This window comes from Thecamonas trahens (assembly GCF_000142905.1).
Source record: "Thecamonas trahens ATCC 50062 unplaced genomic scaffold supercont1.14, whole genome shotgun sequence".
Taxonomy (NCBI): Eukaryota; order Apusomonadida; family Apusomonadidae; genus Thecamonas; species Thecamonas trahens.
Window position 1 is genome coordinate 423,482 of NW_013657666.1, and position 10,662 is coordinate 434,143.

General features: G+C 62.1%; 8 protein-coding genes and 1 non-coding gene across 9 annotated transcripts in view; 6 read left to right on the plus strand and 3 right to left on the minus strand.

Annotated features, from left to right (window-relative positions):
* Window positions 1-808: 808 nt before the first annotated feature.
* Window positions 809-1,135, plus strand: AMSG_03815 (uncharacterized protein; the record flags this gene model as incomplete). The annotated part of the gene is made up of 1 exon (XM_013904265.1): window positions 809-1,135. The coding sequence occupies one exon, from the start codon at window positions 809-811 to the stop codon at window positions 1,133-1,135; it is 327 nt and encodes a 108-aa protein (XP_013759719.1).
* A 717-nt stretch (window positions 1,136-1,852) lies between these two features.
* On the plus strand, window positions 1,853-3,673 carry AMSG_03816 (uncharacterized protein; the record flags this gene model as incomplete). Its single annotated transcript, XM_013904266.1, has 2 exons — window positions 1,853-1,865; window positions 1,953-3,673. 2 exons carry the CDS (start codon window positions 1,853-1,855, stop codon window positions 3,671-3,673), a joined length of 1,734 nt encoding a protein of 577 aa, XP_013759720.1.
* A 164-nt stretch (window positions 3,674-3,837) lies between these two features.
* Window positions 3,838-4,696, plus strand: AMSG_03817 (uncharacterized protein; the record flags this gene model as incomplete). Its single annotated transcript, XM_013904267.1, has 2 exons — window positions 3,838-4,203; window positions 4,673-4,696. 2 exons carry the CDS (start codon window positions 3,838-3,840, stop codon window positions 4,694-4,696), a joined length of 390 nt encoding a protein of 129 aa, XP_013759721.1.
* A 187-nt stretch (window positions 4,697-4,883) lies between these two features.
* On the minus strand, window positions 4,884-6,402 carry AMSG_03818 (uncharacterized protein). The gene has a single exon (XM_013904268.1). The coding sequence runs from the start codon at window positions 6,294-6,296 to the stop codon at window positions 4,920-4,922; it is 1,377 nt and encodes a 458-aa protein (XP_013759722.1). The 5' UTR covers window positions 6,297-6,402; the 3' UTR covers window positions 4,884-4,919.
* Window positions 6,403-6,536: 134 nt separating this feature from the next.
* Window positions 6,537-7,131, minus strand: AMSG_03819 (late histone H2A.1; the record flags this gene model as incomplete). Its single annotated transcript, XM_013904269.1, has 2 exons — window positions 6,537-7,009; window positions 7,092-7,131. The coding sequence occupies 2 exons, from the start codon at window positions 7,129-7,131 to the stop codon at window positions 6,666-6,668; spliced, it is 384 nt and encodes a 127-aa protein (XP_013759723.1). The 3' UTR covers window positions 6,537-6,665.
* A 221-nt stretch (window positions 7,132-7,352) lies between these two features.
* AMSG_03820 (late histone H2B.L3) lies at window positions 7,353-7,675 on the plus strand (the record flags this gene model as incomplete). The annotated part of the gene is made up of 2 exons (XM_013904270.1): window positions 7,353-7,382; window positions 7,424-7,675. 2 exons carry the CDS (start codon window positions 7,353-7,355, stop codon window positions 7,673-7,675), a joined length of 282 nt encoding a protein of 93 aa, XP_013759724.1.
* Window positions 7,676-8,081: 406 nt separating this feature from the next.
* Window positions 8,082-8,152, plus strand: AMSG_20013. Its single transcript has one exon. It is a non-coding gene; the product is annotated as a tRNA-Met (tRNA).
* A 299-nt stretch (window positions 8,153-8,451) lies between these two features.
* AMSG_03821 (uncharacterized protein) lies at window positions 8,452-9,916 on the minus strand. Its single transcript, XM_013904271.1, has one exon. The coding sequence runs from the start codon at window positions 9,881-9,883 to the stop codon at window positions 8,468-8,470; it is 1,416 nt and encodes a 471-aa protein (XP_013759725.1). The 5' UTR covers window positions 9,884-9,916; the 3' UTR covers window positions 8,452-8,467.
* Window positions 9,917-10,473: 557 nt separating this feature from the next.
* Window positions 10,474-10,662, plus strand: part of AMSG_03822 (uncharacterized protein) — a gene marked incomplete at its 5' end in the record, with an annotated part of 773 nt that continues 584 nt past the window's right edge. The window contains one exon of the mRNA XM_013904272.1: window positions 10,474-10,620. Within this exon, the coding sequence (XP_013759726.1) occupies window positions 10,474-10,620 (147 nt within the window). The remainder of the gene's footprint in view (window positions 10,621-10,662) is intronic.

Consider the following 10,662-nt stretch of genomic DNA (forward strand, 5'->3'; position numbering starts at 1 on the left):
GGCATCGACTTTGGTCTCACACACGGATCTCTCGTACTGGCCGTCGCCGCTCAGCCGCTCCGGAACCCCCCATGCCGGCATCACACCATCCAGCGAACCGCTCGCCGTCGTCATGTCCAGCCCGACTTCCAAAACTCCATCCAACCCCCCCGCTCCCTGACCTCCCCCGAGGCGCCCCGGGGCCCGGGAGGGGGGAAATGCGTGGACTCCAATGTGCCCACCATGATGATCCAGGCCCCTCATTTCCCCGGTTATTCACCCTTCCCCCTCCCCCCCCCCCCTTCCCCCCCCCCCCCCCCTCTCAACCGATTTCTTGTGCTCGACCATCATCGCGGGGAACAGCAAAGACGGCGTAGCACTGACGACGGCGCAACCATCGGTGGCATGGTTAGATCTGGCGAGGGGGACGATGGTTGGTGGAGAGGCAAAACAGTAGGCGGAGTCGGACGCGTTGTCGAAGTCAGAGGCGGAGCAGCGGCAGCGATGGCAGGGGCCGATGGATCGCTGGGCGCGACGGCGGTAGCGGAGCAGCAAGGGCAAGGAGGACGACGGCGCAACCATCGGTGGCATGGTTAGATCTGGCGAGGGGGACGATGGTTGGTGGAGAGGCAAAACAGTAGGCGGAGTCGGACGCGTTGTCGAAGTCAGAGGCGGAGCAGCGGCAGCGATGGCAGGGGCCGATGGATCGCTGGGCGCGACGGCGGTAGCGGAGCAGCAAGGGCAAGGAGGAGTTGAGCGTCGGAGCAGGAAGGGATCCAAGACCGAGGTGTACGGCTTTGTGGGTTGGGTAGCGTCGACGCTGGTGATGATGGTGTACATTGCATGGGCGTTCTCATCAGACGAGACCCTGTTCTCCCTGGGTATCTCGTACTTTCCATCCAGGTATTGGGCGGTGGCGTTGCCGGCCTTTCTTGTCGCCATCATGCTCTGCGTGCTCCCGGCGTTATTTGCGGTGACTCTCTCGCTCACCCGCCCGCTCACCAGCCTCGATCTCGTCTTTGATGAGCACACCAAGCCGCCGGTGGAAAAGGTGCATCCAGACGCCCTCGCGCCACTGTACGACATTCCGCTGTCGGTTGTCAACGAGCTCATGTACGACCACGCTCACACAGACAGCCGGGCGGCATGGAGCTGACGGATGCAGGCTGACATGACAACACGCGATGACCAGTGATGGCCGTCGATGGCAGGATACAGCAGAAAGCGATTGACCGCCTGCTCGGCGACATTGTCGTCAGCCCGCCTGCATGTGCGGCGATTCTTGTATGTCCGCGTTGACCGGTTCCTGTTGACGCCGTTTGACGGAACACGTACTGGTCACGCGAGCATCTCGGTTCGCTCTTCAGCGGCTTCAACACAGCCTTGCTTTCTGTGTTGGACATGTCATATGTACAAAGTAAAAGTGGACGTAATAGGGATGATGATGATCTGTGACTGCTGGTCCACACGCGAGAGACAACGCGAGCTGGTGACAGCTAATGAGGTCTACGCTGGCAAACGTTGCATATCCTCTTAATTGGCTCCGCTGTGACTGGTCAAGGGGTGGGAGGGAAAACCGACTTGGTCTTCTGGCACAACCCTGACCAGTCAGCGACCAGAGCAACCGTAGCAATCATTGGCGCAAGCCTGATTAAGTACTCGTCTCGCCTAGCTTCCGTCCCGAGCTACGCCCTCAGCGGGGACTCTTTGCTGTTAAGCTGTCTCCAAGCAGAGGTGAGTAAGTCACACAAGACACAGAGCCATGCCTGTTGAGGTCTGGGCGTGGGGAGCGGGTGGTGGCGGCCGAATTTCGTCGTATGGTGTTCTTCGCCGTGGCGTGAAGAATGATTCGCCGCTCGTCGTCCTCCCTCCAATGGCGGCAGCCGGTAGTTACCCACTCCCAAAGTATGCCGAGATCGTGAGGGCAACGTACTCGGCGATACATAGCAAGCAGGCGTGTGGGGTCCGTAGAGGGTACAAGGTGACGTCGGTCCGCAAACTCGCTATCTCGGACACCGACCAAGAGCCGCTCGAGTCCGCTGGCACGTCCGAGTCATCGCGGCGGCGGCCGACCGATGACACAGGATCTCGCGGCGAGTCGATGCAGACTGTCGAGACAATTCCTGGCGCCTCCATGTCGATGCTGGACACAATGATGGTTCAGACTGGGCTTGGTCTGGAGGACGAGGACGTGCTTGTCCGCCAGCTGCGGCGCAAATTCAACAAGATGCGCATCATGCGCGAGACCCGGGCAGCCATGGCGAGCTCGACCAAGTCCCTGGCGGGTGGAAAGTCGGCCGAAGCCCTGGACCTGCCGGAGGACAGCAGGCGAGCGAGCCGTAAGCGGTTGGATGCTTCGCGCCGCTTTCGCCGGCGGACCGAGATGCCTGGGCAGAAGGCGAAGAATGCCAGCATTGACTTTGAGGCGTGGAAGAAGGCGCACGAGCGCCTGCAGTCGTCATCGACGTCGAGCACCTCGAGCAGTGCGTCGATCGCAGCCAAGGACGATGGTGCCGCCTTGAAAAGCAGCAAGCGGCGCAAGTCCAGCAGCAACTCGATCAAGGCACGCAAGGGGAAGCGGCGTGGGAAAAGCAGCAGCTCGACGTCCGGGACCGGAGACCTGCCGCTGGGTCTCAACCAGACAAGCAGCTCGTCGTCTGAGGGCGCCGCAAAGAAGAAGAAGAAGCGGCATGGGTCACGCCGCCTGTCGAGCCGAAGCCGACGGAGGAAGTCGAGCTCAAAATCGGTGGAGAAGGACGAACCGACAGTGGATAAGCACAACGAGGCCAAGCGGGCGCTGATGCGCGAGCTAGCCAAGGAAGCACACGCGTCGATGAAGAATGTGGACGTACAGCTCTCAACAAGCCACGGTTCACCCTCGAGCGACGTGTTCTACTCGTCGGAGAGCAGCACAACAAGCACCTCATCGTCGACCACATCGTCGACCACGTCCTCAAGCAGCTCGAGCTGCACGAGTGTACCCCAGCCGGATCCCGACACCAGGCTGGACGACCGGTGGCTCGAGGCACGGCGCAACTCGATGTATAACGCCAAGTCGCCATCGATGGACAAGCTGCGGTCGCTGGCGGAAACTTCGTTCGGGCTCTACACCTCGATGCCATGCTCGTCGGTATTGAGCACAAATGGCGACCTACATTCTGCCCGGATCTACAGCGATGTGAATGCAAGCCTTGGCTCGCTCCGGTTGTCACGGGCTGACCTTGTCCAGCACCTCAACGAGGGCATGAACGAGCCGACTTTGGAGCCGGCGTCGCACCTGGAAGGCCACCTCGCGCCGAGGATGGTGGCAACGATGAGTGGGGATACCAGCCCAGGCGTGCCACAGCCGTTCAAGCGTCAGTCGCGAGTCCGCTGGGATCTGGCGGCTACCCAGGAGTTTGTCATCGGCGAGCCGCATGACGACGTGCTGTTGTCGACTTCGCTAGACTCGTCGTTGTCGTCTTCGGTTGGCCTGCCGAGGCTGGACAAGCCGCGGAGTGAGCTCATCGCCGAGTTGAAGGCGTGGTCAGTCTCGTTCGATGCTTCGATTGCGGCCTTGTCGACGAGTCTCGTCGCTCCACGCGGGCAGAACAACTTTTCAGCCTCGCTTATTACCGGGATTCAGTCTGCGCCAACACCCGAGACTGCACCGCTCTTGGTCGAGCCGCTGATGGAGCAGATTAAGGAGGCGTAGTCTTCCTATAAGTTATACTGCAATATTTATTCTGCTCCGAGTGAAACGAGTGGCTGCTCCGAGTGAAACGAGTGGCGGCGGTTGGCAGAGTGGCAGCGGGCGAACGAGTGGCGGCGGCAGACGACGCGGAAGAGGCAACACCTCTCGTTGCCATTTTGAGACAAATGTCGTCTGCTGATCCCATGGTTGATGCGCCGAGCGCAAGTGGCAAGGCCAAGTCCAAGTCCAAGGCCAAGTCCAAGTCCAAGGCCAAGTCCAAGGACAAGTCTAAGGCCAAGTCCAAGTCCAAGTCCAAGTCCAAGTCCAAGGCCAAGTCCAAGGACAAGTCCAAGTCCAAGGACAAGCGCAAGCGGGAGGACGAGACCGAGGAGGACAACGCCGCGGATGCCACCGCATCGCCTGCTTCCAAGAAGCCCAAGGTTGATCTCTCGGCCATGACCTGGCGCGAGCGCAAGCAGTACCTCATGCGCCAGGAGAAGGAGCAGGCGTCGGCGGCCGACGAGGCCCATCTTGTCGACGTCGGTGCAAAGGTACGTACCACGGGAGCTGCTCAGCAGCCGCTCAGGGTAGAGCTATTGACCTAGGGAGGCGACCTGTTCGTGTTCCGGACCCAAGCACGGGTCAGGGATTGGGTGGATGGTGGATGGATGCACTCCTTGTCCTGTACAGGGCGGGGCAAGGGGGGTGGGGGAGAGTCTCTCATCATCTCCCATCCAGATCCTCCCATCCACCCACCAACATTGCCTGCCAGGGATGGAGGAAGAGGAAGGGGGAGGGGCGAGAGGGCGGGAAGGGGAGGGAGGGATAGGGTGGTGGGAGGGGGAGGGGGGATGGCTTTGCACTCACTTATTGCTGCACTCTCTTCCGTGGTTGGCGTGGTGGTGGCTTGGCTTGTCGGTGGCTGGCTCGTCATCGCCTGTCGGACTGTGGCGGTTTTGCGGCTCGAATGCTCAATTTCGCTCTGCAACGAATGGACGACGACGTTATTGATGGACACAGCTCCGCGAGCTGGCCAACTACTAAGAGCGGACATGGCCATGCTTGCCTTTATTTTTGCGACCTACTACGGTTGTCGGGCCGCTGCGAAGCGACGACGGCTCGAAGTAGGTGGCCTGACCTGGGTTGGGTCTGGATGGTGGGGATGCGAGTCGGTCGACGACATGACGCACTGCGACGTCATCGTCGGCGCTCGCAGACAACGGTAAAGATATGGACAGCACAATTAGGCGACCAGGGGCCACGAGGTTCAGGAGAAGATCGGATCGGGGAGGAGCTCGGGCCGGAGGCGCGGCGGCGAGCGACCGAGGTCGGCCGAGGTCGAGGCGTAGGCAGCCGAGACCAGCTTGTTGTGCAGGTCGCGGACATGGGCATCCGACACGACCAGCTCGTCAGCGAGCTTGGCCAGCGTGTCGTGGGCGGCAACGAGGCCTTTCGACTTGGCTTCGATCTCGCGCTCGGCGCAGAGCAGCTCGTCCAGAGTGGCGCGCAGCGAGTCTCGCAGCCGGTCGGCCTCGTCCTCGGCCTCGCGTCGGGCGCGCTGCTCCATATGCAGTGCGTGCTCGAGTTCGCCGATGCGTGACTGCAACTCGGCGACGCGAAGGTGGGTCTGGGCGGCATGGCTCGGCGGCGTTGCCGCCTCGCGCTCGCTTCGGACCCGGGCACGCTCGCGAGTGAGCGCCAGTTCTTGGGTGAGGCTCTCGATGATGCGATGGAGGCGAGCCATGTCAGAGTTGCGCCCCTCGTCGACGACATCATGGTCTGCGGATGTACCGTCGAACAATTGGTTGGCGAGGTCGTGGTCTGCGGATGTGCTGTTGAGCGATTGGTCGGCGAGGTCGTGGTCTGCGGGTGTGCCGTCGAGCGATTGGTCGGCGAGGTCGCGGTCTGCGGATGTGCCGTCGAGCGATTGGTCGGCGAGGTCGCGGTCTGCGGATGTGCCGTCGAGCGATTGGTCGGCGAGGTCGTGGTCTGCGGATGTGCCGTCGAGCGATTGGTCGGCGAGGTCGCGGTCTGCGGATGTGCCGTCGAGCGATTGGTCAGCGAGGTCGCGGTCTGCGGATGTGCCGTCGAGCGATTGGTCGGCGAGGTCGCGGTCTGCGGGTGTGCCGTCGAGCTCCTCGTCAACACCGCCGTGGTCTGCGGATGTGCCGTCGAACTCCTCGTCAACACGGCCGTGGTCTGCGGATGTAACTTCAAGTGGCTCGACGGCGTTGCCATGGCCACCAGGCGCACTTGCGCGAGAGACAGATACTTCCTCCACGGCGCCAGAAATACCATCATCTGCAACATCAACCTCTTCCCAGCCACCCCCAGTCTCGTTGCTCAGATCGGTGCCGTCTCCGATCACGTCTTCCTCGTCATCGTAGACGTACTCAAACTCAAACTCAAAGCCCTCGCCCTCGCCATCCGCGTCGCCTTCGCCATCCGTCTCGCCAGCCTCCCATCTATCCGCGCTCTCGCTCGCACCATCTCCAGTCCAGCATCCAGGCCCATCGTCGCAAACAGAGGCGCCTGCCGCACCAGCTGCGTTCTCTGCTGACAGCATGTCGCCGCGAGCCGCCGCAGCAGCAAGGGCCGACTCGACGCCGGAGAGGACGTGCTCGCAGGCGGTAGACGCTTCCATGAGCGCACTGTAGAGCTCGTCACTCTCGCCACCGCTGCTGGCTTGGCCTCTACTCCCTACACCTGGTCCTCCTTCTGCTCCCGTCGCTGTCACCCTCTTGTCACCCTCTTGGCTCATCTCCCGCGGAAACGGTAAAGAGTAGAGTGCCAAGTGCCGTCACGCGAGTCGTCGGACGATGCGAGTCCTGACCTTGACCCGGCCATAGACGGGTGTCGATCTGATGTGGCGGGCTCTACAGAGTGTGACATGGATCGATTGTGTTATTCTGCCCTCGCTGGAAAACGGGGGTGCGCTCTAAGAAGAGCGCAGGTTGTTGTAGGACGTGTTAGGTCCAGAGCACGCGTGCGCGAGCCGAAAGGCGAAGCTTGCTTACTTCTTCTTCGACTTGTTGGGGAGGAGGACGGCGTGGATGTTGGGGAGGACACCACCCTGGGCGATCGAGACGTCCTTGAGCAGCATGTTGAGCTCCTCATCGTTGCGGATGGCGAGCTGGATGTGGCGCGGGTTGATGCGCGCACGACGGTTGTCGCGGGCAGCGTTGCCAGCGAGCTCGAGGATCTCAGCCGCGAGGTACTCGAGGACAGCAGCGAGGTAGACCGGAGCACCCGAGCCGATGCGCTTGCCGTAGCGGCCCTCCTTGAGGAACCGATGGATACGGCCAACCGGGAACTGAAGCCCGGCGCGCGAGGAGCGCGTGCGCGACTTGGACTTGCCTGTGGGCGTGGAGATGATGGTGAGTGGAGGAGGAGAAAAGAGATGGGATGAGGGGCATGATGTGTCAGCAAGTGTCCGTACCACCGCGGCCGCCCTTGCCCTTGCCACCCTTGCCAGCCATTATGTCTGTTAGGTAATGAGAATGAAGTATGCCAAACGACGCGGGTGAGGGAGGAGCAAAAAGGTGGGCAGCTTTTGAGGTGCTGGTCGTGTCCCAGTTACACAGTAGTGCATGTTGCACAAGTGTATATTTCGGCCAGTCCCAAAAGTACAAAACCTCGCACCGGCAGCGCGCGCGCCGACGCGACCCTCGTCTGCATCCACTACTCTCAACCTATCAACATGGCCAAGAAGTCGTCGTCCGCCCCCGCCGTCGCAAGCCGACCCAGTCGTACTCGTCGTACATCTACAAGGTGCTCAAGCAGGTGCACCCCGACACCGGCATGTCCCGCCGCGCTATGTCGATCATGAACTCGTTTGTCAACGACACCTTTGAGAAGATCGCCCTCGAGGCCTCGCGCCTTGCCAAGTTCTCGGGCAAGCAGACCATCACCTCCCGCGAAATCCAGACCGCTGCCCGTCTCATCCTCCCCGGTGAGCTCGCCAAGCACGCCGTGTCCGAGGGCACCAAGGCCGTCACCAAGTACACCACCTCGACTGCCTAAGCGCCTCTCCTCGCCCGTCCGTGAGCATCTGCTCGCAGGCAGGCAGCCAACCAACAACCTGCGCTCTTATTAGAGCGCACCCCCTTCCTTGCAGTGAGGGCAGAATAACACATCGATCGACCGTCTGCTTGGCCTGCGCGTGCCCTGACCACAGCCAGCTGCCGCAGCCGATGAAGATCGGACGTGGGCATGCACGTGAGCAAGGTACTGACTTTGTGCTCTGCACGCTCCTACCCCTACCCCCTACCCCCTAACCCCTACCCCCCTATCCTCATCTGATCGCCATTGCTCCCACATCGTGGTCCACGCAGCTGCGGCCCATCGGTGGTGGCTCCGCGGCTGCGCGCTCCTCGGCCAGCACGCACACTTCAAAGACACCCCCTGCACACACATCTTCCACATCGAGTTCGCCATAGTTCAATGGTAAAACATGAGTTTCATGCGCTCAAGCTCCTGGTTCGAGTCCAGGTGGCGAACTACTCCTGATCGTCGTCTTTCGTCGAGATGCTCCTCGAAGGCTCGGCTGCCGCTCTGTGCGGCGCTCCCGGCTCTTCGAAGGCCAGAACTCCCGATCGAAGGGCACGATCTTCCTTTTTGCCTCATCACCCACCCTCCACACCCTCTATCGGCACCCGTGGCCAACCCAGGTTGTGTGCCGTCTGCCTCTAGACCCATCCACACCGCGCATCGCTGCCGTCCTGTCCAGACCCCGACGCGCCGCCGCCGCACGCTGTTGCCACCATCGCTGCTAGTCCAAGCTGACTCTGCACTGCGCATGAACCTATGTGGCCTTTACTTCTTCTTCCGCTTCTTGTTGCCCTTCTTGCCCTTCTTGCCGCCGATGGTGGCGCCGTCGGCAGCAAACCACTCGGCGGCAATCCGCGCGACCTCTGCGCGAATGTCGCCGATGTCCAGCTGAGGGTTGACGTCACGCTCGTCGATTGACTCGGCAATGACGTCATCGACCACCCAGACCACAAAGTCGTCGGCGTGCTCGGCATCAAAGGTGTTGTCCGCCACCTGCGCGCGGCCCTGGTATAGCCTGGCGGGCGTGAGAAAGTACTCGGCGAAGGCAGCCACCGTCTCAAAGACCGGCGCGTGGAACTCAGCGGCTGCCCCGGCTCGCGTCACACGATGCGATGCGCCCTTGGCCTTGAAGAGGAACATGCTCAGTTGACCCTTGCTAATGTGCGCCGGCACGTCACCGGCCGCCGGGCGTCCGGTGGAGACCGGGTAGAAGACAAGGCCCTCGCCCGAGCCAGGCACGCCAAACTCGGCGCCGATGTACGGGTCAGCCTCGTCAATGGAGTTGACAAGGCCCGAGATGGTAACCATGGCGTCGCGGATGGCAGAAAACGACGACAGGTTGATGGCAAACTCACCGGTCTCCAGGCGCTCGCGCGCCGTGGCCAGCTCGTCAGTGCTGGTCAGCGAGCCAGAGGTCTCGAGCTGGACGACGACGGCATCAGTAACTTCAGCGGTCGGAACGTGCCATGGCAGGACCCGAATCTCGCGGGGGATCGCGCCGGTCGCCGCTGCGCCGGCAGCAACCAGGGCCTCGAGCTCGTTGGGCTCGACCACAACAACCGTCTTGCCGTCGGGAAGGGTAAAGCGGAGTGCAAAGATAGCAAACAGCTGCTGGTCGATGTTAGACACGGCAGTGGCGCACTTCTGGATGCCATCGCCAGCCCACTCGCCAAAGACCTCGACCTGGCGGGTGCTGGCCGCCGCGGCGGTGGGCGGAGAGTCGTCGGCGAGGCCCATGCACGCCGGAAGGGCGGCGAAGAAGTCTGCCCAGAAGTTGGCGACACCAGGCGAGGTTAGCCAGGCGCGAAAGCCATCGTTGTCCTGCGAGTCGGGCCAGAGGAAACGGTTGCGCGACATGCCGACGATGCCGATGCTGCTGCCAGCCAGCGGCCGCCTGTCATCGCCCATCGCCCGGAAGCCACAGATTCCGCCGTTGGTCCCGTGCAGCTTGATCTTGGCCTTGAATACCAGCGCCGGATTCTCCATGAGCGCCTTGTCCACCACCACCGTGCCTGCCTCCACTGCTCCCGACTGCTCAGCCTCAGTGACCGACTTGGCGTTGCGGATGCTCTTGAGCGCGGTTTTCATGGCGTTGTGGGCATGGGCGGTCTTGGGCCACTTGGACCAAACCGGTCGCGGCACCTTGCCGCCATCGCTCTTGACTCCGTTGTCTGCCATCATGTGAACAAATGACGCCCACCGATCGGCGACGAGTGCGATATGTCGTGCTTCCATCCGGTTATCGCAACCGTGGCAACGCCGCTGGTTTTGGGGGCGACTGCATAGGGAAGCCGAATCGAAGGAATGGAAGGCACCTCCGGCACGCCACCGGTCCAGCACCACATCATTAATCTCAAATGCGGTCATGACAAGGCAAAGCGATGGATACAAGTGAACCGGACACTCTGTCTGTTCTTGTGTCGCCCATAGCCCAGTGTGCTAAGCACGGGCTCGCCTCTCGCCGAAAGACAGCCAGCGGTAACGCCATCAATGACCATCCCACCTCTGCGCCTCTTTGTGTACCCATCCCTTACAAGCCACAGTGCGCAGAAGTGCAGACTCACTGCTGCGACAGCCGCCATCAAACAATTGTGGCAACCATTGGCCAGCGGGCAAAACGAGAGCGACCTGGACCCGGTTGGCAGACCCGTCAGTTTGACAGGACTGGCTTCCGCCCCGGGCCGCCCTCTGCCAGCTGCAGCACAGCCGGGTGCGCAGCTTCCCTCAGGGAGAGCCACCACACTCGCAGACATACAGACGTTGACGAGAACATGACCCGTCACCACCCGTACAAGGCAGCTTCGGAGAACGAAGGCACGGCCCGCGTGTCCAACCGGCGGACGGCCCAGGGCCGGGCCAAGGGCGGCCCAGGGCCAGGGCCAGGGCCAGGGCAACCGCCGCGGCGGACGGGGCAAGCAGTCCGCTGGTGGTCGCCGTGGTGGCCGCAAGGGTGGCCGCAA

Coding starts and splice junctions, on each gene's coding strand:
- AMSG_03821 (XM_013904271.1), bottom strand. CDS start 9,883: ATGATGGCAGACAACGGAGTCAAGAGCGATGGCGGCAAGGTGCCGCGA.
- AMSG_03818 (XM_013904268.1), bottom strand. CDS start 6,296: ATGGAAGCGTCTACCGCCTGCGAGCACGTCCTCTCCGGCGTCGAGTCG.